The 27,116-nt window shown below is 38.5% G+C and overlaps 2 protein-coding genes across 3 annotated transcripts; both read left to right on the plus strand.

The window, feature by feature from the left end:
* Positions 1–398: 398 nt before the first annotated feature.
* Positions 399–5,287, plus strand: cbx3b (chromobox homolog 3b). 2 transcript variants are annotated; one of them, XM_052579665.1, is made up of 5 exons: positions 399–624; positions 1,160–1,305; positions 1,402–1,567; positions 1,872–2,029; positions 4,434–5,287. In XM_052579665.1, exons 2-5 carry the CDS (start codon positions 1,166–1,168, stop codon positions 4,549–4,551), a joined length of 582 nt encoding a protein of 193 aa, XP_052435625.1. In that variant the 5' UTR covers positions 399–624; positions 1,160–1,165; the 3' UTR covers positions 4,552–5,287. The 2 variants fall into 2 exon arrangements, with proteins under 2 accessions (XP_052435625.1, XP_052435626.1); XM_052579666.1 differs by lacking the exon at positions 399–624 and adding an exon at positions 626–890.
* A 788-nt stretch (positions 5,288–6,075) lies between these two features.
* snx10b (sorting nexin 10b) lies at positions 6,076–7,769 on the plus strand. Its single transcript, XM_052579033.1, has 4 exons — positions 6,076–6,239; positions 6,328–6,428; positions 7,068–7,169; positions 7,354–7,769. The coding sequence occupies exons 1-4, from the start codon at positions 6,114–6,116 to the stop codon at positions 7,568–7,570; spliced, it is 546 nt and encodes a 181-aa protein (XP_052434993.1). The 5' UTR covers positions 6,076–6,113; the 3' UTR covers positions 7,571–7,769.
* Positions 7,770–27,116: the final 19,347 nt, after the last annotated feature.

The raw sequence follows: 27,116 nt of genomic DNA on the forward strand, positions 1-27,116 counted from the left end.
GAACTGAAAAAAATGAGTGGCCCATGCGCCCTCTAGTGTCCTTCCACAATACTACATTTGTAACGTAAACACGACGAAGAGATATTTTCCGTGTCTATCTTTCCTAAACCGAGACTCTAAAGAAGTTTTATATATACAATAAATCACACGTACTGTTTTAACATCAAAAACTGCAATGGTGGGAATATGGATGCAAAATTATTACAAGTAACGTTATAGTTAGCCGCTAAAAATCACAAGGCTGTGACACATAAGAACACATCCTGCGTTAAAAAAAAGAGAAAAAAGAAAAAAGAAAACAGTCTGTGTGCACAGAGAAATTGAGCCATGTCTTGCTCTCGGGATGCGCCTTTAAGGATTCCTCCCCCGGCTTTCCTGAACTGACCTCTTCCCTTTGAAACCACTTCCTCCCCTTCTCCCAATCGGCCATGTTTAATTTGACTCATTCATGAAAAGTTACGTAAACACAACAGTAAAGCCATGACCGTGAAAGCTACACAGTGAGCGATGATCGATTACTGAACTGCACTGTGATCTTCCGTGTGGATGCAGCGCGTTGTTTGTACAGACTGAGCATTAATCAGCAGCAGTGGGAATAAAGAATAGCGCGTGAGGCTTCGCCAGGTGGGCACGCGCACTTAACAAATTCACATCAGTCGGCGTAGAAAGAATAGCATTTTATATAACATTCATTCATAATATTAGCTTGCTCGGTCGGTCCATGACTATGAAAGTTTAGTTCGTGGGAAATGATACGTCATGCATAAGCGGTGACTTCACTGGAAGCTACGTATTTTTGCCATTGTTTACCGAAGAAATCCCTGGTTCCTCGTGTGAGATGGACACATCGCTTGATACATTAAGAGCAAACAAACACATACATTTCAAGGGTGAAATCCTTCTTTAAAAATGTCCGACTTCAGTTTTGAACTTGTATTCTATTTTAAATGCAAGTTTTGTATAATGTGATGTGTGTAATGTAAAGTTTTCCTCTTAAGGCCTGTAATAACAAAAACTAAAAATTCTTATCACTGACTAGTTTCCTTAAACCCCTTCATGTCTACTGATCTCATTTTAATACTAAACATACCATAAATGCTTTATAATATCATGTGAATTACTGTATTGATACCATTATTAATGTAGTGTTGTTAAATAGGAAATCATGAGGAAAAAGCAGAATGTGAAAAACAGGAAAGCAGAGGAGACAACAGTTGTCCAAGAGTTTTCAGTGGAAAAAATCATCCGCAGAAGAGTCAACGATGGAAAAGTTGAATACTATCTAAAGTGGAAAGGCTTCACGGAGTGAGTTTCTGGAACAAATGTTGCCTGTGTGTCAGATAATTATATTATTATAAATGTATTTACCAAAATGTGACATGTCTGTCGTACTTTCCACAGTGCAGAGAATACCTGGGAGCCAGAGGACAACCTGGATTGTCCCGAGCTGATAGAGGAGTTTCTCAGAAACCTAACTGTCTCAGGAGAGACTGAACAAGAGGGGAGTCAGTCTCTAGACCTGGAGGTCCAGCCCAAGCAAGAGTTATCTGAGCTGGACGCCGATATGGTTAGTGTCTTTATATACTGTACTTTATATACATAACTGTCAGTGCATTGTAAACAATGGGGTCCAATCTAGCTTCTGAAAGACAAGTTTCCACAGAGTTAGGCCCTAATTAAACACACCTAAACCAGCTGATCAAGGTATTCAGGATTATTAAAGGAGGTGGAGCTAAACTCTGCAGGCTGGCCCTCCAGAGTCCCGTACACCCTCTCCAAAAACTGCAGGTTTATTGCTCTTGATATGTGATATAATGTTTCTTTCTTGCCGGGCTTTATGATAGTTTAGTTCTGTGTCTGGAATCATGCAGGCTCACCAGCAGCCTCAGGAGGAGCTCACTGAGAGGGGTATTGAAGAGGTTGATGATCACAACGCTGAGATCCCAGCAGGCCAATCCCGCAACCCAGAACCAGACTGCATCATCGGATGCACTGACCAACAGGGAGAGCTCATGTTCCTCGTCAAGTGGTAAAATTTCTACACTGGACCATATGTGGGCTTTCTTTACACTGCATTATTCATATTGAATGCAGTAATGCTATTTTTGTATTTCAATAATTTAATCAATGCATAGAATTGTTTTTCTCAGATCAAGCATTGATGACACATTTAAATGTTGACTTGGCTTTAATGCTTTACATCACATTGCCTGAACTGGCAAACTGTTCAGAAAAGTAACATGCTGATCAAAATAGCAGCACATTGTTGTCAGATGCTGAAATTTCCACAATGTCAGAGTTATTATAAAACTAAAACATAACTTGAAATAAAATGTGGGGGAAAAAATAATTATATTCTGCTAGTTGCCAAAGCAGGATTTGTCATTATAATTTTGTTAAACATGATGTAGTAAAAAAAAAAAGACTAAAACTGAAATAAAAATGAACAAAAACTATATATATATACACCCCTATTAAAAAAAAGAAGCTAATAAAATGAAGAAAAAAAAACATACAACAGAATAACAAAATTATTATGAATATATTATTTATATTTTAAATCAGCTCTTAAATTATATTTTACTTATTTTTATATGTATTGTATTTATTATGTAATTACAATTGTTTTTATTAGATTTAGGATTTTAGAATATTGAAATATATAAACTTTAATTTCAGTTTTAGCACACAGTATTTAAGCCTCCCAACACAGGGTACACAGGGCAGGCAGGAACACACGTAGCACAAGACGTTTACTTTCAATACTGGACAGGGAACTCAGTGGAACACAGGGCTTAAATACTAAGAACCAAACAAAAGAATTGGGAGAAGGCTCAGGAGGAGGACGGACATCAGGGAGGGGGACGGCAGACAGAGTCCAGGGAGTGATGCAGGAGGGAGGAGGGGTTTGGAGCAGGAGGAGCCAAGCAGGACCAGGCCACAGCCATAATGGCGGCCCATGGTGGAGCCGGCGGAGGGAGGAGCCATGGAAGAGGAATGGCCGCTGACTCCAGGGGGCCGACTGACACTGATGGAGGAGCCTGAGACGGAGAGCTAACGAGCCAGTGGGATGCCGAGGACCTGTGGGGCCGAGGGCTCTGGCGACTGAGGACAAAGGAGGAGCTGGTGGGATTGAAGAGCCCAATAGAGCTGGTGGGACAGAGCGACAAGTTATAGCCGGAGGAGCAGAATCCTGAGTGAATTGGCAGTTCGACGCCTCACCAAGGCGGAGCCGGATGGACGAGGGAGCCTGGTTGAGCTGGTGGATCGATGGGTGACGGTGGAAGTGAAGAAGCTAGTAGCTGAAGTGACGCTTCTGGGTCTGCTGGCTGAGGCGGAGTCCGGGCCTCAGAAGCTGGAGGCAAAGGTGAGGGATGCTTCAGCCCCAGTGACGATGGAGAATGGCAGAATCGCAGGTCTCGCACCGTACTGATGGTGGGCTGAGGGCGAGCAGAGGGGTTGCCAGACGACAGCTGGGGAAGCTAGAGCAGGCAGGTGGATGGGCATTCGTGAGCCTCCGGGCTCTCAGGGCTGCCCTTCAGAATCAAAGTCCACTCCTGACTAGACTCGGGGACAGAGTCTCTCTTTCAGCTGGACTGGGAAACAGGAGTCCACTCTGGGCTGGACTTGAGGACAGGAGACGACGGAGGGCTGGACGGGACCAGCGGAGATGAAGGAGGGAGTAGAGGTGGCAAGTCGGCCTCCAGATCGGTTTCCCAGCCTATCAGGTCCGCCTCTAAATCAAGCAGCCCCAGATAAACTATTAGCTTACCCTTAGCCACGGTGCAGTGGGCTCCACTCCACACTGTGACCATCCACGGCTAGCTCCCTCGGGCCGGGCACCTTTGCAGGCTCTCACACCTGATCTGACGGGTTAGGCTCTACCTCCGGGGCGATCCTCCACCCAGTTGCTCCGGCAGGAGGAGGATGTATTCCACCATTGGGGAAACAATGGGAGAAAAAAAAACTGATCAGAACAAATCAGATAGCAAATATACCGTATGTTGGTCTAATATTCTGTCATGGTTATGCTGCTGCACGGAGCAAGGAACGAGAAGTCGTGGGATAACTTCAAACAAACACAGTCTTTTATCCTTCCAACACGAAGTACACCGGGCAGACAGGAACACAGGTAGCACAAGACGTTCACATTCAATACTGGACAGGGAACTCGGGGAAACACAGGGATTAAATACTAAGCTCCAAACGAGATAATTGGGGAAACACAGCTGAAAATAAATAACCTCATGAAACATGGGAGAAACTAGGTCAGGCGAAGCACATGGGGAGGGAAAACAACACAACAGATCCATAATCTTGACAAGTATACAATGTTATTTTCACTCATCCACCACTGCAGCTGCTGATAATGTGTTTTTAATTTGCTGTATTTGTCCATTAAGACGCATCATCATTTTTTTCTTTCATCTCAGGAAAAACACAGATGACGTGGCTTTACTGTCAGCCGGAGAGACCAGTAAAAGGTGGCCCGAGATGGTGATCCGCTTTTACGAGGACAAGCTGACCTGGCATGGAGAAGACGAGCAGTGAGACAGAAATATGTAGCAGTGGATACTACTGTACCTCCTGGCAGCTTTAAACATACACAAACACTGTGGCATAAGTTTACTGTTTGATGTACCGTGTGTGTGAATCCACACTCCAATGTGAAGCTCTTCCCAACACACTAATCTGTAGAAATGTGACTGGAGTACTAGAGCTCTACTGTAGTTTACGGTTTTACAAATCCGCTAAGTGGTTTATTAATCAGATGTTGTTGTACCTCTTGGTCTGTTGTTTGAAAGTTCATATGTGATGTTTATTGTTCTGTCCTCTTTGTTACTATGATCTGAACTGTGATTACACATAGGAGATGACGACAAATGGTACAAAACCTGCTGGAGAGGAACTGTTTGATGTGTAGATGTACTTTCCGTACTATTAACTCCTGGTTACGCACTTATACAAGTAATACTGTGATGGATCCTGTGATCTGCGAGGGCTTAGTGTGGCTCATGCAGGTATAAATCCATAGATTTGCACAAAACTAATTCTAGAATATAGCCTATACAATCACATTTTTGTGAACATCAACACTCTGGTTGTAGGTCAGTTTCATAGCAGTAGTATAAACAGGCCATTTTAGGTTTTGAGGTTTTGTGTTAAAGACGTTTGTCCTGCAGTTTCGATCTTCTGGTTTCCTGTTTCTGTAAAAGATCACTGTTAACCTTTAATCTTGAGTGAGCAATCTCTAGGTGCTTTAAATAAACATAAAATTACCTCAGAAGTGTGTGGTTATTCTTGTTAAATTGCAGTTCTCTGTAAAAGTGTCTTAAATCAAATAACTATAATGAGCCTAACTACCTTTGGTACATCTAAAAAAGAATGAAGCAACCTTTTTCTTATTAGATTTTCCTATAAAATCTCAAAATGTTCCAAATTAAATTTAAAAATAGCAACCAGGGTTTTTTTTCTTCGTATTACTGAGATACTTTTATAGTGTTTTTTTTATATATATATATTTTATTTATATTCTAATATTATTAATATGTTTTTATACTACCACTCAAAAGTTTTTGAACCAATTTTTTATGGAAGTCTCTCCTGCTCACCAAGCCTGCATTTATTTGATTCAAAGTACAGCAAAAACAGTAAAATCACATCTTTTCTATTTGAGTACATTTTAAAATTTAATTTATTCCTGTGATTTCAAAGCTAAATTTTTAGCATCATCAATCCTGTCTGTAATATCAAGAGGTTTGAAAAGCTGTTCATGAATATCTGTTTAAGTACTGCTAGTTGTTTCAAACATGCAGGCGTTATGATTAGGGTACCCATTTTTTCCAGCTGCTTTTTCCTGCTCTTTTTATTTTTATGGCAGTGCTAGTCTGCTATGTCTCTGGTGGCTGGTAAAAATGAAGCACCGATGTCCGTCAGAGACACAAAATGAGCTTGGATGTTTTTCCCCAGTCTACAGTTCCCATGAATCAGCCCCAGTTGGTCAACGAGACCAATGTCTCATGAAAATACTTCCCTTTTTATGCTTCCCATTTTTTTTTTAAACCTGTACTGTACTGGCTATGTGTCCTCGTCCAATGTGAGTTTGTGAGCGTATGCGCGAGGTCTCTTCCAGCATTCTTGGACTTATGCAGGAGTTCACTGGCGTGTGGGTGAGGGATCCTCGCATCCAGAAAGAGGATTTCTGGCATGCTTACATGGATTATGAAATCTGTATACATGTAAGTGCAATCAGAACATATGATACAAAATGGTCAAAACAGATGGCAGAAACTTCCTGATCATTCTTTATATTTCATAATCATTCAGACAAACAGTTTGGCCTTCACTAAGAAGAGTTCCTGTGTGCGGCGGAGATACAGCGAGTTTGTGTGGCTAAGAAAAAAGCTACAGAAAAATGCTATGCTCATGTATGTAACCATTGTATCCTGTTTATCGTTATTTATTTTGTTCAGCATTTGTTCACTGATGGTTAATGATTTGTGATGTAAAACAGCACCTATGAAATTAGACATAAACCTTCTGTACATCAGTTTTATTGATATCCTTTATTATGCATTGTGTTATCAGAATAGTTTTTTTCTTTTACATTTCGATACAGATATTAATAACATGATCATCATAGAAGGTGAAGGCTACTGAACTATGAATGAAAGAATTAATAATTTTATTGAATGTATTTTATGTAAAACTATTAACTATGACTCCTTGTTAAGTTTAGGTATATGTAGGGATGTAGAATATGGTCAGGCATTAATATGTGCTTTATAAGTACTAATAAACAGCCGATATGTTTATTAGTAGTGATAATATGTATGCTAATAAGCTACTAGTTAATAGTGAGAACTGGTCCCTGATCTAAGCTGTTACCATTCAATTTTATTTAGGCTTTAATGTAATACATTGTTTTTAATCGTTTTAGTTAACAATAACTATGCTGCTAATTAGCATAGACAGCTGTATTGCAGACATATTAAAGTTTCACTCATTGGCCAATTTTCTGTGTGACGAATGAAAACTCAACTTCTGTTGTCGTCTCTGAATTGCAGAACACATCTACCAAAACTTCCTCCAAAAAACCCATTCTTCAGTCTCAACAATGCCAGAGAGATCGGAGCCCGTATGGAAGGGCTCAGGAAATTTCTAGAAGAGTAAGTATCAAAATAGCCCTGAAGAACAAAATAGACCAAACATAAAACCATGACTGAAAGAATGCATTTAGCTTGAGAACATGTGACATGTCTCAGTATTTAATCTATTGAAGCTAAAAATATTAAGTAACTGAAATGCTAATGGTTTCTGTGATCAGTTACTGTATATACTTTCATCCTCAAGGGTGGTTCACAGCCCCGTTCTGCTTTCGGACAGCTGCTTACATCTCTTCCTACAGTCCCAACTAAGTGTGAAAAAGATTGAGGCCTGTGCTGAAGGCCGAAGTCGCTACACTGTCTCTGAGGCCATTCACAGCTTCAGCTCAGGAATCAAACGCTTTGAATCTCAGTCTGAAGGGAGCATGGAGGAAGAAGACGATACGCAGTGTGAATCAGAGTGATAAGACTATTTTCTGCTTAACACATAAAGACTGAGGAACATAACATTCAACAATAAAGATTACATGAGGAGTGACAGTGGAACAGGGAAAAAGTTACTGTCATTGCTGAAACTGGGTTGTTTTGTCTCATACTCATACTTTTTGTATTGCTAAATCTGTATTGATGAAGAAGATAACCTAATAAATTATTTAAACCACACTTGGGCACACATTAATGTCTTCCTTGGCAATCAAGTGAATGTATAAAAGCATAATGTGGCCTGTGTGGAAGACAGTTTGTTGTTAAAACTACAGATGTGCGCTGAGAGGTTTACGAGAGGGAATTTATGCTTCGGTGTGAAGTCCCTTAAACGCAATAACCCCATCCTAATAAGCAAATACAGAGCATTAAGACATTACGTGATTTAAACCCGACCTTACAGATCTAAATCCTAATAATAATCTCTACTCAAACAATTTTATTGCCATACTTAGCCATAAAAGATCATCGTCTGGATGTCATACAAATTGTGACTTCTCATAAATATGTAAGAATGGTGTGAGGCCACACGTGACCAGCAGATGGCGCAGCTGCTCTTCTGTCTTTCCATTAATAGACGGTCTCATACCTGCGAAACCCCCAAAGCTAGCAGTATTTTCCCTTTTGCAAATCATCCTCTGCTTTCACAGGCATTGACTGGGACATAAAATCATCGAGACATTTCAGAACCGGAGGATAAAGGTTCTATCGCCACAAGGTTCAAATATAACCATTAAAAAAAAGGGCCACGAGCATTATCCGGTAAAGTAAATTATATCTTAAATCATTAAGGCAAAAATATATTTTAGGTCACCCACAACAAAGGGTCATGGTGTGGCTGATTAGAAGCCTGTGGCCCTGCAGTTTACGGTTTAAAAATAACTAATCATATATACGTATTCAGAAAAGAAAAATAGCGTAAAAATATTGCCTATTCTTCAACGCACGTGCGTACAAGCTTCACCCAATTAAAAAAAAAATACAATGTTTTTTGTAATGTTAAGTTATGAAAACATTATTGCTGAATGTTCTCTTAACGTTCAGAATTTTCTTTAGATGTATTAAAAACATTTTTGTTTTTACGAATGTTAAGAGAACGTTCAAGTTAATAATTTTGCAAACAGTAGGCCCTATTGGAATGTTAGGCTACGTTTGAATGTTCTCTGAATATTTTTAAGTAGCCTAGTAACAATAGTAAATAAATAAAGTTAGACGAATGTCCAACTAGAAGACATTCCATTAATGATGTGTAGGCTAAATCAAGTTTTTATGATTGAAGAACGTTTGATAACTCGCCAGAACGTTCTGAGAATGTTTGCTGGGTAACAACCTGGCAGGCTAATAATTTTCTAAGATAATATTTCAGCAATGTCACGTGTGTTGTTTACAGTTTGATTCATTAGCACAGTTCACTTATGCACTGAAGTAGTTGTCATTTGGTAACAGGATACTTTATAAAACAGAAAAAAAATCCACTGTTTGAAACGAAGTTGCAAATGTTTTATAACATGCGTCAGCAATGAAGCAGCCCTGAATTGCACGTGTAGCTTGTGAACGATGTGTTGGGGTTTGAGAGAGATGTGAATGTGAGTGGCTAAAATTATGGTGCTATTATTTCAGTAAAATATATGTTTTACTAATACCCAATTGTTTTTTTTGTTTTTTTTTTGTTGGCCTTTTAAAAGCATGAGATTATTATTAAATTACTTTTAATCACTAATTAGTTTGATCTCATTTAAGTCAGATCTGGCAACAACACTAATGGCGTGAATTTGCAAATCTATCTGATGACCCTAGACTAGAGGCACAGAAATTACACACTTCAGCTTAAAGAAAGAGTCACACTGACACTATCACTGAAAAGACATTCCCTCATCGTGTCTCCCATCTACCTCTCACACTTCAGGCAAAGGCTCATATGTGCAGAGTCGCCCAACAGGTTGAAATGTTCCTCTAATCGCCTGCCCCCTGAACATCACTCGCCACAGCTCCCCTAAGAACCCTGACGGCCAGCTGCTGCTGTCTCTCTAACGATGGAGAGCGTCTTAATAGGCTCCGCACACACTGGCAGCACCGGGCCTGATACTCCCACTGGACGCACAAATACCAGTAAAAGAGGCTGGAGGTGTGTATGCGTCAAACAGACAAGCCACTCTAACGGTTGTATGGGGGCAATACCATGTTGACAGGCAGAGTCCCAATGCAGGCTGCTGTGTTGGTTAATGTCAGCGGCCTGTCATTCTGTCCACCTTCCGAGATGACGTGCTTGGCCCTTGCTGTGACATCTTCATGAGGTGTATTATTTATTCAGCAGGCAGAACAACTGAAAGGTGACATTTGAATTATACTGTAACACCTAAAGCATCTGTTTTTCCATGAGCTTCTTCGGTTATTTGATCCAGTAGTGAATCATGTTGATTTACCAGATAAAGACACCAGATAACCAAAAATATCTATTTAAAAAAATAATAATAATTACTTTAGAGAAATTTGAAATGTGAGTTCGGCAAGGAGCATTTTGAGGGTCTTTCCTCTTTTAATTATACAGGAGCTGTACTTGAATGCATTTCCAAGATGGCAGTGTACTGATTTGCCGTGCAAGGTAAACACACAGCTAAGGAAACTCTCATTTGGTTTCAGAGAAAGAAAGTAAAGCTGCTAGAATTGCTTTTTTCAAAAAGTACTTATTTATTGCTCAGGTGTGATTTTGGCCCATTCTTCCACACAAACAGTCTTTAAATCTATGAAGGTTCTATGGCCCTCTTCTATGAACTCTCTTCTTTAGTTCTTTCCACAGACTTTCTATTGAATTAAAGTCACCTGCCTTTAATTCAATAGAAAGTCTGTGTGGAAGAATGGGCCAAAATCACACCTGAGCAATGCTCGGGTTGTTTACTGAAAAAGTACTTTTTGAAAAAAGCGATTCTTACTGAACTCTAAGCCTTATATACCATCTGCTTCTAAGACTGCTAAAGGAAGCTATGCTATGCTAATGTCATATGCCGTTAGCTAGAACACGTCTGACACATTTGCTACATTAATTAGATTACTGTGTCGTCCGGAGGTGAGGGTGATATTCATTATAAATTCATAATCGCGGAAACAAAGGGCTCCCGGCTGCATAACTGACAGGTAAAGTCACCTTTGGACCTCCTCTACTCAGCATAGACCAGCGAGGGCGGCAGGGAGCACACCAAATTGGGGTTGAGAGGACACACTGCTGAAGCTGTCTTATTAAACCACACAGGGTTGGTGGAGTTGTCTGTGATGTGTGTGAGAGAGAGAGAAAGAAAGAGAGAGAGATATAGAAATTGTGGATGTGAAGGCAGAGAGCTCAGTGGGCATGAGTGTACCGTATGCATTACCCCTCCCGTCACTTTCACACATGGCGGTAATGAAGCTGTCATGGCCACCAGCATGTGGACATGGTTGATATTCAAATGAGAGCGCCGTTCACCTGCTGAAGACAGACCAGTCCAATTATAGGCTTAGGGCAGAGACCAGGTCTAGGAATAGGGCAGATACACTATTCCACTGCCGTTATTTCTAGTCTGAAAAAATACTTTTTGGGTAAAATCACCTCGCATGATGTTGAGAAAACGATGGTGAACACATCAATAAAGGTGACATCGGATGCCCATTTCCAACAGGTTGGTATGATTCTTTAGGGTCTTAATGAAATGTCTGCAACATACTTTGGTTAAAATTCCTCAATGGTCTTGTAAAACAACACATTTTTACTTTGTCAAAAACAGCTCTGTTCACAGCGACCCTTTCAGGTGCATGTCTCTTTAAATGCAAATGAGCTACTGCCCACCCCGCTCCTTTCTTCCTTTTTTGTGTATTTGGTGGCGCATTAAAGGGTTAGTTCATCGAAAAATCATAATTATGTTATTAATAACTTACCCTCATGTCGTTCCAAACTCGTGAGACCGCCGTTTATCTTTGGAACACTGTTTAAGGTATTTTAGATTTTAGTCCGAGAGCTCTCAGTCCCTCCATTGAAACTGTGTGTACGGTATACTGTCCATGTCTAGAAAGGTAAGAAAAACATTTTCAAAGTAGGCCATGTGACATCAGAGGGTCAGTTAGAATTTTTTGAAGCATCGAAAATAGATTTTGGTCCAAAAAGACTGACTCGTTCTCGAGTCAAGAACCGTTTCTGTCAGACGCGTCCGATTCGAGAACCAAGGAGCTGATGATACTGCGCGTGTGATTCAGTGTGAAGTAGACTGACACACAGATTTTTATGTCTATAGAGCAGTCATCTATGATGTAATACTGACACCTAGTGGTGTGGATGTACAGTATCCCCTCGCAAAAGCAACTCTTTTACATGTGCTATATTATATTCTGTTCACAGGCATATTTTTCACCCATTTGTTTTCGCAACTGACAGATTCCGATAACAGGAAGGGTTGCAGAGATATAGTTAGCAGTATTCAGCTTGGTGGTGTGATCTTAAGTGACTTACTGCATTTGAAATAAAATAGCTTTTTTTATCACTGATATGACTGGAGCCTTTATCTCATTCATCTCAAATTCATTTCTTTAAAACTTTATAATGAGGAAGAAAAATGACGGATTGCACCTTTAAGAAATAGTCAATGCCAGACCCAATGGACCTCTTTTGCTGTCTCTTGAATGATAGGAGTATTGTGACCGTAAATTTCTTTTTAGCCATGCAGCGTGCAGCTAATAGGAAGCTATTTGAGATGCTGCTATTGACTTCAGCGGTATACTATAGTGCTCCACTCTGAGAGAGCTATTGACTAGTCTGTAATTGTCTGTTTCCCTCTTCTACAGACTGTTAACCTTGAGCTGCCACAGGGGGAAGAGGAGCAGGAATGACCATGGCTGTCAGTCCCGCTCCACTGTCATGACAGCACTAAAAACTGAGCAGGCCTTCACCTTTACCGAGTTTGAAGTGAACACTGTCTTACATCCGATGCTAGGGTTTTCAATGAGAGGTGCTCCATTGGATCTGGGGATCTATGAATAAAACAGATTTTTCTAAAGAGTTTGAATCATGGCATTTCTGAATTCTACAAACATTCTAACAGTTGATCCGCTGATTGATTTTACTGTGTAGCAATGTTATTTTATGTTTTCATAGTTCATAGTTTCATCACATTTAAGAGATTGGGAATTTATGTTAATGAATTGATTACATTAAAGTACTGGACATAAGAAAAGTACTGTTTTTATATGGGCAAAGAATGTGAAATCAATCGGGGAGCAAACAGCTTTTGATTCTGTTGTGTGTGTGTTTCTGTGTTCATCATAGTGTGTGGAGGTCATCTGCTCATGCTGAATGAGCAGAATGAATGCTCCACAAACAGAAGATACAAAAGGGGACGGATAGGGGAATGACTCCACAGGGGACACCACCATCTGCTTCAGGCCTTGTCAGCACTTTTTATGATACCATTGGCTCAATATACATATGCTCACTCATACACACATCACAATCATATTTACAATTATTTAGCTTGCATTTGACTCTATTGTGTTTATATGCATGTACAAATGGATCAATATCAAAAGTGACCTTTCCATACAGCAAAGAAATCACAACAGATATACACAGTAATTGTTTGTTATTTTACAGTTAATCTAATGGAGCATGAATTTATGGAAGGAGTACGGAAGGTTCATTCGGAGCCTCAGGTTTTAAACCCATTCTCATTGGAAAATGTTAGTGTTTTATAACTTGGTGATTTCATGAAAATTGGTGATTTGTATGCTTTGATAAAACATGAATTTTAGAAGAAAAAAAAATAATGCCATCAAATGATAAATCACATCCAAAATGAAGTTATTGTTTACAAACCCGATTCCAAAAAAGTTGGGACACTGTACAAATTGTGAATAAAAACAGAATGCAATGATGTGGAAGTTTCAAAGTTCAATATTTTATTCAAAATACAACATAGATGACATATCAAATGTTTAAACGGAAAAATAAGTTGAATTTAAATTTCATGGCATCAATATATCTAAAAAAAGTTTTTGTTTACCACTGTGTGGCATCCCATCTTCTTTTTATAAAAGTCTACAACAGCAATGCCATCAACAATACAAATCCACTGCCGATCGAAGAAAAGACAGCCAAGGCTGTCACCTTTAATTTAGGGGAGAATATTACAAACGTATGGGGACTGAGGAGAGAAGTTGTTCAAGTTTAGGAGTAGGAATGTTGTCCCATTCTTGTCTAATACAGGCTTCTAGTTGCTCAACTGTCTTAGGTCTTCTTCCTCTTTATGATACACCAAATGTATTCTATGGGTGAAAGATCTGGACTGCATGCTGGCCATTTCAGTACCCGATTGATGCAGTATGTGCTTTGGCATTGTCATGTTGGAAAATTCAAGGTCTTCTCTGAAAGAGATGACGTCTGGATGGGAGCATGGGTTGTTCTAGAACTTGGATGTTCCTTTCAGCATTGATGGTGCCTTTCCAGATGTGTAAGCTGCCCATGCCACACGCACTCATGCAACCCCATACCATCAGAGATGCAGGCTTCTGAACTGAGCGCTGATAACAACTTGGGTATACATTGAGGGAATGAATTAGTAGATCGTGCACACGATTCAGTCTACTATTTTTTCCTGCATGTCATGTGCTGGGCTCTGTCCTCTTTAGTCCAGATGACATGGCGTCCCAGTTTTCCGAAAAATAACTTCAAATTTTGATTCGTCTGAGCACATAACAGTTTTCCACTTTGCCAAAATCCATTTCAAATAAGCCTTGGCCCAGAGAAAACTCCTTTGGATGACATTATGCACTGTAGATGATGATAACTCTTTGCAATTTTCTCTGAGAAACTCCTTTCTGATATTGCTCCATTATTATCACCACAGCATTGGGGGAATTGGTGATCCTCTGCCCATCTTGACTTCTGAGAGACACTGCCACTCTGAGAGGTTCTTTTCATACCCAGTCATGTTCCCAATTGACCTAATAAGTTGCAAATTGGTCCTCCAGCTGTTCCTTATATGTACATTTAACTTTTCCGGCCTCTTATTGCTACCTGTCCCAACTTTTTTGTAATGTGTATGAAATCCATGAAAATCCGTGAAATCCAATAAATGAGCCAATAAATGTCATGACATATCAAAATGTTTTTTTAAAAAAACATTTGATATGTTATCTCTATTCTATTGTAAATAAAATTTATGTTTATGAGATTTATAAATTATTCCATTCCCTTTTTACTCACAATTTGTACAGTGTCCCAGCTTTTTTGGATTCGGTTTTGTATTTATGCATATACTGTGTATATTTCTTATGTTGAAACAAACACATGTATGTACATGTTTAAGAAAAATATGTTGTTTATATATTAGATATATTTATATATGATATAATATATAATATAATCATATATATGTACATATTTTCAAAATATACACTGTATGTGTTTGTTTTTATATATACATAATAAATATACACAGTATACAAACATTATGTAAACAAAAACTTTAAGTCTGGGTGCGATTAATCGTTTGACAGCACTAGAAAAAATAAACAAATAAGCATGAAGGTCCACCCCCAAATCTAACCTAAGTGGGGTGTAAGCAAATCATATGAAAACAAAAAAAGAAATCACAAAAATTTGCCACTAATACACCTAAATGTTGGATTTTTAACGCAACTTACAAATAAAAAAATATATTTGATAAATATATCAGAAATATAAAATAAAATATGATAAATAAAATAGTAAATACATTTTTTAATACATCAGCCAGCACAAGCACTGGTGCCACCTCCAAAAGAATATAAGTGTGTAATAAAAGATAGTAGGTTTGTAAGGTCCTACAATGTGTTGTGATAGGATGTTGGGAAAAACACATGGCCGCTTGCTTTGAAATTGAATTACAAACATACAGACACGGGTACAGTGATCTACAAGCAAGATCCTCTTCTGAGGCTTCTTGTGTCTTTCATACAATATATACGCTCTGTCACCTTACAATAACACACGCAATAACTCATTGTCTTCCATCAAATCTGGACTGCAGTGAAGGGGAGGTGTCCTGTCTCAACATTAAGCTCCATCTGAAAAACAGCCCGCCATGCCACCGCTGCCAAAGCCAGACAACATCCCCGTCACTCACTTGTCAGCAGGGAAATGAATCTGGATGCAGCATGTCCCCCATTCATCAGCCTTGACAGGCTACCTTTGGCTGGTTCCGCTCGAATGGGGTCCCCGTCACTGCGGGCAGGAGAGCATATTTCTGCTGGAGATGAAGAAATGACTGTGTGCAGCTCTGTGAAGTGACTCGTGAGCGCAGTGTCATTTGGTTGGGTATTAAACGGCATCAAGTTGCCCTCATCTCACAAATACTTCTAGAGGGCAAATCTAAAGATGCGTGCTATATTGCAATCTTTTTTTGTAATTTTCAAATTCTTTCATATTATAATGGGTTGATATAACCTTGAACATATAACATCGTACATGTCTGTACCTTAAATGTATTTGTAGGAAAGGCACTGAAGAAAGGGGAATTAGAGTGTATTTTATTTAACCAGTATCACACAAGCAGCAAGTCAGTTTTTGCCATACATTGGTCCAGTGTCACAGGAATTTACAGCCATGGGGATATTTGTGTAAATAGCACAATGGTGATAATGCTGGTAAAGACTAGTTCAGTAAACAAGATGTTAATATCGAGAAACTTCCATTTTAGACACAATATTAGCAGTCACTTGTTTTTACTTTGCCACAAAATAGTTTCAAACAAAGAAAAATTGTTGTCCCCCTGATCAACACACAATATTTGGTATTTTGTATATTAATTTCTGAATGAGTCTGCATTTTTAAATGCATCAGTTGAGTGAATAATTAATTAAGACAGTGGCTTTATTTGAAGTCACATAGTTACAGAACATACTACAAAGTCAAGAAAGAGTATTTGTTAACATCATTAATGTGATTGGATGTTAAACTTCCTACTTCAAATACAATCAATAACTTATTTCTAATTTGATTCCTTATTATACTGTTGCACTGGCTCAGAATTGAATAGGGAATTGTGTAAAAATATTATTAGAAAAATCCCCAAAAAGGGCTGTCATCATGTCATGTCACAGAGCTATTTTCACGAATATGAGCATGATGGCAAACGTGATGCTGATTTTATACAAACGTTCAACAAACAAGAAGTTAACAGTAAGTAAATTACATTTTAGACACAATTTTAAACAACAAAACCCGTTTCTAATAAATCTATAGCAGAAACGTTTTATGTTTCTGGGCAGCACACAGTGTTATTTTGCTACTGAATGTATCAGCTGCTTTAAACAATTAAACTATATACATATATTTATGCCACTGTAACAATTCAGTTGCAACTTCTGTGCCACCTCCGCACTGCAAAGATGAATTTTGTTGTAAGTGATTTCATTTGATTGGTAACAGCTCTAGAAAGTGTATTATTATTCTAATTGTACTTATTGATTGCATTTAATGGATGCTATGCAATTAATGGATGCTTATAAATGGCAGTGAAGCGGCATAGTGTAGTCTAGTGCTGGTGGGTCACATAACAATGACAAATGTAGCAGATCCAGATTTTTTTTACCAGTTGCAAATATTTAAATGAATCTTTTCACATTCTTTTCACCACCTAATGCTATATTTTTGTAAACTGCAAAGTCACCTAAAAAGTCCACCACAAATACACGGCCTTGAATCACAGACAAGCAGCAAACAAATGAAAAGTCCCTGTTTTGTTGGACTGTTACAGCAGCACTTCCATCAGATAACTCTCTCTTCATCCACTCTTCGACCAGTCTGATCTGAGAACCAGAACTATATGTTGTATACATTATTTAATCAGCACTCCTTCGTCTGCTTTGAATCACAAAAATTAAACATATTATGGATTTTGCTGCACACATTCAGCTTAAATCACATTCATTACAATACATTTTAACTCACTTCTAACCTGTAGCTATTCATCTATGGCCCATTGTATTGCACTTATTGAGACAAAGAGCCCCTTAGAGGAAACCACCTTAAAATGGCATCATTGTAACCAGGTCCTGAATGAATGGGCATAACCGATTTCCACAGACACATTTTAAATAAGTGCATGCAGTGCTTAAAGGCGTACTGTTTCACACAGCCCCCTCGCTGTGATGGATAACAGTGCCAGAACTGCACCAAACTAATATCTTGTTAGAGGAAGAAAAGAGAATTGCCCAGTGGGTGAGCTCTGTGTGTGTGTGTGTGTGTGTGTACGTGGAGCTTTGGGAGGGAGGGCTTGGTCTCTCGAGGGTCCCTTGTATCCCTGCCAGACCGTATAAATCAGCACGTGGCCCACGGCCGCAATAAGCTAGAAAATAAAAAAAGCATAAAAGTGTCGGAGTGAAATAGAGGAAGGGAGAATTCTTTTATGATGAAACTAAATTCTCCTTACTCTGCAGTAGATCCACTTCCCTCGGTCTGATTGTTTACTCCTGACACCATTCATCATTACGCTGCCACAAATGACTCAAATTACCACACCTGCTCCTCGTATAATACCCACACAACCAGGGCTTAACACTCAGGTAATTGTTTCAGAAGGAATTCCTTCAGTATGACCTGATGTGACGTCGTACATGTGTGGGGAAAATTATATCCACACACTTTGGACCTGTGGTGTCGAATGTGACTACAGAGAGAGATTCATGCAGGCGTCAGTAGCAATGGTCAAGAATACGATTTTAGAGAAATATGTTGGAGACTCAGGGTCAGTGAATCTTTATTTCGTTCTAAATTTCATTTGTTAATCTAAAATTCATTAACGTCAATCTGGGAACAAGCACTTTTAGCTTAGCTTAGCATGGATTTAATCTGATTAGACAATTAGTATCTCGCTCAAAAATGACCAAAGAGTTTCTATATTTTTCCTATTTAAAACTTGATTCTTCTGTAGTCTGTCAAAAATAGTGGACTGTTCCTTTAAAGCTTAAGTGGACATTTAAATTGAATGTTTAGTCTGTATTTTAAAAAGTATTAGCTTGTGCTGTAAAGCCCCGTTCGCACAAAGATTGATAACTATAAAGATAATTTTAGTGTCCACACCAGTAAATTATATGTTTATTCAAATATCATGTTTATTAATCTCGGCACGCTCGTCTACCGCTTTAAATTCTCGAGCTCGTTATAGCAGGGTGGATTCTGATTAGGTGTCGATGTTTTTATCGGCTTAAAAAAAAATAGTTCTGAAAGGGATTCCAATGATTTTGTTTATTGAACAGTTTTGTTCAATAAAACTAAATGATTGCATTTGATATTTTAATTGAACCAATTATAACTATTGCCTTGTTGCTATTAGACATCTGAGAGGCATTCACAGTGTTATATCAAAGAACGCAACATGTCCATGACCTCTCCGTGCAAGTCACATGCCAGCACCTCTCCAGAAACCCCTGACAGATGTGAGCCACCCTCTTGGGCTAGAGGTGCTAAATCACCTCAGGGACACTTTGGCAGGTGCTCAGAGGAACACGGCCCAGCCATGGACATCCAGTCATTCCTCAATGACACTTTTAAGCTCAGCATTTCCAATCTGATCAAGAACCACATTCCTATCCTAAATGCTCACTTCCTGGACCCAAATCCCAGCTGGATTATGAATCACAACACTTGAGCTTGATCGCTAAATGTGTACGTGCCTGTGTCTGGATGCTGTAACATCGACCGTTTCAGACAGAGTTCGGCAGCTGCCTTTGGTCTCCGATGACTATAGTATCAGATGGCTGATTAGTCTTCTCCTTGGCTAGCTCACGCTATAAACACACAGGACCATCAGGCATGCGCTAACGAGGGTTAGCATGCCAAGCTGGACACTTTTCTGGCAATCAGAGTCAGGTGCCATTGCAGTAAACAGGGGAGCAGCCCAGTAAATATTCTGCAACGCTGGGAAGGACAAGCGAGAGCGTGGAAGAGATGTTTATAGCAGGTGGAAAAACACTTGTCATGCTGATGGCCCTGATTTATTCTGGGAGAAAATTTGGCACATATATCACCTCCGATGGCCAAGCAAGGCTTCATTCTTACACATGCACACACGCACAGGCATTCTCTCTCAATGCTATTTGCTTTCTCTCTATTAGTCCTTCAAATACAGAGGGGTCTTAAACATGACACCAGGCACAGGGATGATGACACCCACCCTGCTGAGAAATTTGTGCCGATTTTCTATAAGCATATATCTCCAACCGCACAGTGTAGATGTAGAGTCTTACTTTATTTTAGATCCACTTACTTGAGTCTATCTATTACAAAGAGATGATTTAAGGAGAAAGACCCAGGCAAATACAGCTGAAATCTTTTTCTTAATCAGCAGTTTTGTCTTGTTTTCTGGTATAAAAAAGCACCCCCCATTATGGGACTCACAACTGAAAGTGCCCTACCTAACTTAAAATTGTACCAGTTCCTTTCTTCGGTGTGTTATACACATAATTTTGGTGTCTTTGGAAAGAAGACCCTTTGGTCTGTACTTTTTATCAACCAGAGTTGATAATGCTCAAAAATATTAAAAACATCCCAAGCAATGGTACTTGTTTGAGAGCTGTAGTGCCAGTTACATTTCAGACATAAAATTTGCCAGACACTTTTGAAAAGTCTTCGGATGGATCTTTCTGTTTCTCTGATAAATGAGCCCTGGCAGTATTCTTCTAGCACCACAGCCAAATTAACAAGCAGCATGAACAACAATTAATAATGGCCTGAGGTCTGCAGGGCACAGTGCTTTTAACGAATTACCCATCGCTTTGCTCTGCTGTCCTGTCTCTGATTTATCACAAAGCAGCTGATTGCAGACAACACCTCATAAAACGTGTTTCTCAGATCACCCTGATACTGCAGATAGAGGAAGTCAGGATTCTTTCCTTCAAAGTCACTGCAAATGCAGCAAGAAAGGTGGAGTTATAAATGTTTTAAGTGCTAAATAATGGCACTGTCCACATGATATCTAAACATTTACCAGCAACAGGTTCAAAAGCAGTTTACATTGTGCACTAACTAAGGAGGTCTATCCATCAGCATTCACATTCGAATCAATGGTAGTTGCTCAGCTGGCACATGGCCCTTTGTAAGTATGTGGCCAGCAGACAGAGAGAAGTCTTTTAAGAGCCCTCTAAAAAATATATGTATCACTGGTAAAATATTCCCAGTGCATGTATATACTCGTAATGGAACAGTTAATCGTCAAAAGTCATCTAAAAGTAGTCCGATTAGACGAATACATATAATGTGTGATCTTATAGATTATGTTACTAACAACAGTTTTTATCACACATTTTGTAAACGGATAACAGTTTGCATGGGAGATTTTACAGATTTGCATGGAAAAGACTGTTGTCTTCTTTCATTGCATGTTGCTTTAATGCGTCATGTCTACGCAGTCCAGTCTGTTATAGGTAAGTAAAACAAATGCCCTTTTGTGAATGTGGAACTTAACAATCGGGTCAGTCCGAGTCAGTTGCACTGTTCTAAATCTAAATTCTCTAAGGCTCTAGGGTACCATCACAGCATTTCCTTTAATTGATAAAACACTTGCCTGGTAAAATATGAAGGCCGAGCGCTTCAGCTATTATGAATCATCGCAGCCATAGCCAGCATGCATGGAAAATGTGAGGCGTCAGCACCCTGCTCTGTAATGTCACGGGTCCACAAAGGTACTTTACATTAGATGCCTGCATGAGTTGCATCTGCTGCGACTGACCCCAATTAATATTTGCTTACATTTCAGTAGTGTCTGCATCAGATTTAGAGGCATAAAATGAAGACAGGGCCTTAATGGGATGCTGACAGGAGGCCAGTTGGAAAAGTAGTATATTTCCCTGAGGAACGCCTGGGGATATCACATAAATAAGCCCCTGTTATTTCCAAGAGAGTTAGTGAGGTGTGCCTTTCTGTAAGTGTGTGTGGACGAGGAAAAGTGAAATAAGAGAGAAAAAAGAGGGGAAAGTAATAAAGGTGTGAATAGTCCTGGATAAATGAGCAAAGAGATATTAAAACACCTCAATGTTCTTCAGTTATACGGTAATAGATCATATAAGTACACCTAAAAAAGCACAATAATTTACTATATTGCTATTTAAAAGGATAGTTCACTCAAAAATAAAAACTGTCATCATTTATTCACCCTCATGTTATTTCGAACCTGTATGACTTTTAATGAGTGGTACTCCATCCCAAATTACATTACAAATTTTAATACTTATGCCTCTTTTAAATTTCACTTAAAGAAGTGGTTCATTGAGAGTCAGTATGACAACATCTTGTCTTCAACTTGACATCTTCAACTTGTCTTGTCTGTTTTACTAGTTGAGATCTGTATGCTATATACATGAGGTTGTTTGGTGAGTACTGATTGAATGATTAATGCTACTGTTACTTGTCTTTGCCTGCATACTGATATTATGGATTAGAGATACACTGGTTATTTTGTCTGACAGTTGAAATGTGCATGTGTTTGAGTGAGCTGGTATTGATCTGTTGGGTTTAGGTATAGCATAATTTTTAAGAGGATGTAAAAAAAATTTTTAGGAATGGAGTACATTCTATATGTATTTTGGAACATGTATTTAAGTAATTGGTAAATTAGCTTTCTGGCTAATTCTGGCACATTGTATATTTATGTATTATTGATGTGCATGGTCCCTGTCAAATAAACCTGAAAATATATATATATATATATAAATAACAATATAATCCGTTTGTGAACGGTCATTTTCTTTTACAGTGTTAGCTCATATAAACGGCATCATTACCAAATTGAGCAGTTAAACCAGAAGGGCACCTGCTCTCCACTTTGCACTCTCTGCATTATTTTCAACTTGACTCATCAAACTTCTTTTCCAGTTGCCTGTTTTAATTATTAGCGTTTAGCATCATTACTAAAATTTAATGTGCTCCAGATTAATTGTTCTGTGGCATTTACTTATGAAACCTATATTTTTCCAACAAATTGTAATAAAGGACATGCAGCTGTCCGGAGCAGAGCAGGGGAAGGAGTGCAGATCCATTAACCAAATCATTTATTAGCCTATAAAATCAAATGGTAATATTTAGCAAAACGGCCCTCGATGACAGCCAGCACGGTAGCTCTTTCATCACAGACAAGTTTTGGGGAAAGCTGAGAAGATGGCAAGATTGCCCCCTGTCTGCAGGATGTCTGCAATCTAATCTTCCGAATTATGATCTACGAATCTCTCTGAGAAAAAAAAAAAACACAAAAGATTATGTCCTAATCACCCTTTTGGGTTTGAAACTTGAAACCAGACAACAGGAAACAACACGTCTGATCTTTGATTAGACAGCTGGGGAAACTTCCAACCAAATCTCTGCTCTCCACGAACACAGATTTCCATCCCCCATGATGGACTGCTCCCCGCGGCACACACACCTCCCATTTAATGTAAAACCGCCTATGACCAATTATGGTAATTCATTACATCTCCAATTAGGTTGTGGGATTTATGGCAAACTGGCCCCATAAAGAGCAGGATTTATGGAGCCTTTGAATGTCACCCAGAGGACAGAGGGTTGGCTCCATATCATTCTGCTCTGAGCCTCCAGCTCACTATATCATCAGCACAGGAGACAAAGACACTCCACCCGGCTTTGTTCAACCGCAAATGATACCTATCACTGTGGTCAAAACCAGAGTGCCAAAAATACTTTCCAAGAATGTTTAAAAAATGTTCCCATTAGGTTATGAAAACATTCTTTTTCTGAATTTTCTCTGAAGGTTTTTTGGTTTTGTTTATATCAACGTTAGCGAAAACATTAAAAGAATGATTCATTTTGCAAACATTATGGAAACGTTACATTTGAACATTCGAGCATTTAGAAACAAGCAGTAAGTAGTAGGTTAAAACAGGCTAGGAGAACATCCAACTAAACTTTTGATGAACAATTTATGAATGCTTTTGTGCTAACATTTTGAGAATGTAATTAGACCACAAAACTTTGAACGAATGTTGTATTAGCCTTACTAGAAGAACTTTGAACCTTGCCAGAATGGTTTCTTGTGTGCTGTCTCTATCAACACATTATAGAGCTTTACCAGTGTTGAGTAGATTATTTACAAATTGTAGTCCATTACTGATTACATGTTACAGTTAACTTGTTTTAAACCTATTGGGCCAAATTCAAAAGCATGGATTGCATTATTATTTACATGAAATTTACTTGGCCACTCTATATTGTGAGGCAAAGCTAAATGGTATGGCAATGATTTTGAGAATAATTTACTTCCCTTTTATGAACAATATCTATTCATATAATCCATAAAAGTAACTGTAATTTGATAAAGAACATTTTAAAATGTATTATTAAACATTAAATGTAATATGAAAATGTTATCCAATTGACACTTCTCAAAGGGCTTGATTGACAAGTGATTTGACCAATCATAACGCACAATCCACTATCTTGCCCAACAAACAAATCAGACAGGAGAGTAGATTAACTGCGGTGGATTTCCACTTTGTAAAATTAGTAATGACTTTACATGGTTGAAATAAAATATGTTCTGATGTTCATTCATGTTTATTTCGTGCTTTGAACTGAAGCGTATTCAACGCAGTAAAGAGCCACAAAATGCTACTTATTGTTTGAATTTCTTTAAAAAAAAAAAAAGACAAATTTTAAAAGCTGAGACCTTGTTTCATATGAGAAGTAACCTGATTTTGTCTTGTCTGTCGGCATGTTGTCAGTTTCCTCTCTGTTTCACAATGTATTTAAGGAGGGTGTGTTTTTGTGAAGGGTCAATTACGAGTACTCAATTTTGGAATCTGATTACATAATCCAGATTACATGTAGTCAGTTTTACTTTATGAAAATGTGATGCAAGCGTGACCTCATTAACCTAAGCTTTTAACTTCAAGCACGTGATCAATAGTGACCAGTCTATCTGAACCAGCTTATATAATCAATTCTTCAATATTCACAGTGCAGTCTGCAGATGCTTTCCACATACAGACCTGCCATCTGCACCTCCAGCTTTGATTTTCACGACTATCCTCTGTGGGTACAAAAGCACAGCGCTTGTAAACACTGACAGCCAGGCAGTCCTAAAATGTAAGGACCCTTTGTGCCCTTGGCCAGGCCTTGCTTTTCCTCTGAGCAGAGTCGTGTTCCCTGCAGCAGAGCCGCGGGAAGGCTGATTTGTTCCCTGGCTGGAGCTGACAGGAGCTGGAGATGTTGTTATGAGTAGGCTCCAGCTTCTGTGTTTCAATCAGGCACACAGCGGGACAGCCCATCTGCTGCCGCAAACCTCCCAGCCGCTCAAAACAGGACCTGAATGGCAACGAGTGTTCTTTCAGTATTCTAGAGCATAACCTTCATCTTAACATTCTACTTTCATTTTGTAGCTATTTTGTTATACTTTTATATACTATAAGTTATATAGTTTTACCTTTATGCTGACAGGACATCTTAAAAGAAAAGTTGACTCATTTACTCATCCTCATGCCTTTATAACCCTTTTTGACTTTCTTTCTTCTGCATGTGGAAAACAAAAGATATTTTGAAAAAAAAAGAGGTATTTTTGTCAATCAACGCTGTTTTGGTGCAGTGTTATTTTAGCATTATTTATTATTTATTAATATTTTGAATAAGCTTATATTTTTTATATTTTCAGCTTTCATTTAAATTTTAGTTTTATTAATTCTGCTGTGTACACTGTATTAGGTTTTTTTTACGTTTTAGATTTTGTAATATTTCATGATTTATACTCTTTGGTGTTCTTATTTGCAAACAAGAAAAAAAAACATTCTCAACCTTTAAACAAAACACAAACTAAAAACTCATACATAAAATGGAGGCAAATAATATATTAAATATAATTACAATATAAGTTTTAGTAATTTTACTACTTTAACTTAAACTTATTTTAATTTAGTTGCCAAGGCATAATTTCTATATATCTTTATTATTTTGCATTATTTCAGCTTCATTTCAAATAATACACACACACACACACACACACACACACACACACACACACACACATATATATATATATATATATATATATATATATATATATATATAATTTTTATTTTTAATTCACTTTAGTAAATTACAAAACTATTTGGTTTCCATTGATATTAATTGTATGGATAAAAAATTAAAGAACACTTCAAAATATCTTCATTTACGTTTTCCAAAAGAAATAAAGTCATAGAAGTTTGGAATGACACAAGGCTGAGTCAAAGATGACAGAATTTTCATTTTCATTATCCCTCAAAGTAAGGAAGTGGTGATTAAGCAAATCACAGAAAAGGAAATTCAACATCTGCACCAAAATCTTGTGCCGATTCTCATGCAGTTTGACCTCTTCTATGACATCACACACCTCTCGGTTTCAGCCGTCTGTGTGTATCTCTGTGGAGGAGATGGATGGTGCCCCTCCTCTCTCCACTTTGCTCAGAAACTGGTGGGAAATGTATAATGAATACTAATGAATCCCCACCTCCCTCGACAGGTGTCTTACCTCCACCCCTCTCACAGCTAACATCCTGTCCTCTTCTCTCTCCTTCCCTGACAGAGAAGAGAGGAGAGGAGTGAGCTGCAGACATGTGATGTGAATCTAACACACACGAGGCTCAATGGAAGCATCCTCTCCACCCTGAGCTCCTTCATTAGCGCTGATTCTTCAACAGACTGGACAAGTTTAATCAGGAAAGTCACGGCGTTCCAGATTTCACCATTCTAGTGAATTATCACGAACACAGCTAAAGAGTAAAGAAACCGTATATAAGAAACAGCGTATGAATTTAGCATAGCGTATTGAACATAACATAAAAACTTTTTTCATTCTGCCATTTTTATTTATTTAGCTGAAATTTTATACATTAAACATGGTGCCAACATTTGACTGAAATTGTTCTTTGCTGCTCAACTTTAAAACCAGGCCCAAGTCTAATTGTTTATCAACTGGTATGTAATACAGTGTTATGTAATAATCCAATTAAAATGTCTTTAGTATTTATTGTGTGAAGCTTGACTGAACAAGTTAATATGCAAATAGAAACACTTCGTTTGGATACATCTTCTTGGCAGAGAAGGTAAGGCCTGACATGTGTTTTAATTAAGTTTCTCTCACTTCAGTGCCCAGATATCTGTGGATGTCGACGCAGCGGTCCATGAAGATACTATCCGATATGCCAAACAGTTCTCCTACAGCAGATAATTAATTCCGCGTCTGAATAACTGCTATTTGATTTGTTTGTTATGTTCTGCGTAAAAAGGTCAGAGATTTTGTTTCCCCATCAGTTCGTTACATACTGCAACATCGTGACTGTACGTCCAAACAGCACTTGTGGTCTGTGTAGAAACCTGTCTTGTGTTGTCTGTTGTGGAGGAATCAAACCAAGTCTCAAATAAAGACGTTCCACATCTGCTCTGAAATAGTTGGACGCTAAAGCTCACTACAGAGAACGTTATACGCTGCTGCCACCTGCTGGCTAGAATACAAACTGCAAAAAAAAAAAAAAAAAGGCTCCAGAACG

This window comes from Carassius gibelio, chromosome B16 (assembly GCF_023724105.1).
Source record: "Carassius gibelio isolate Cgi1373 ecotype wild population from Czech Republic chromosome B16, carGib1.2-hapl.c, whole genome shotgun sequence".
In the NCBI taxonomy this organism is placed as follows: domain Eukaryota; kingdom Metazoa; phylum Chordata; class Actinopteri; order Cypriniformes; family Cyprinidae; genus Carassius; species Carassius gibelio.

What these genes read in the sequence shown, in the direction of transcription:
- cbx3b (XM_052579665.1), top strand. Translation starts at nt 1,166, where the DNA reads ATGAGGAAAAAGCAGAATGTGAAAAACAGGAAAGCAGAGGAGACAACA. An exon ending in CTGAGCTGGACGCCGATATG is followed by an intron (nt 1,568 to 1,871) that starts GTTAGTGTCTTT and finishes GGAATCATGCAG; the next exon opens with GCTCACCAGCAGCCTCAGGA. An exon ending in CTCATGTTCCTCGTCAAGTG is followed by an intron (nt 2,030 to 4,433) that starts GTAAAATTTCTA and finishes CTTTCATCTCAG; the next exon opens with GAAAAACACAGATGACGTGG.
- snx10b (XM_052579033.1), top strand. Translation starts at nt 6,114, where the DNA reads ATGCGCGAGGTCTCTTCCAGCATTCTTGGACTTATGCAGGAGTTCACT. An exon ending in CAGAAAAATGCTATGCTCAT is followed by an intron (nt 6,429 to 7,067) that starts GTATGTAACCAT and finishes TCTGAATTGCAG; the next exon opens with AACACATCTACCAAAACTTC. An exon ending in CTCAGGAAATTTCTAGAAGA is followed by an intron (nt 7,170 to 7,353) that starts GTAAGTATCAAA and finishes TTCATCCTCAAG; the next exon opens with GGTGGTTCACAGCCCCGTTC.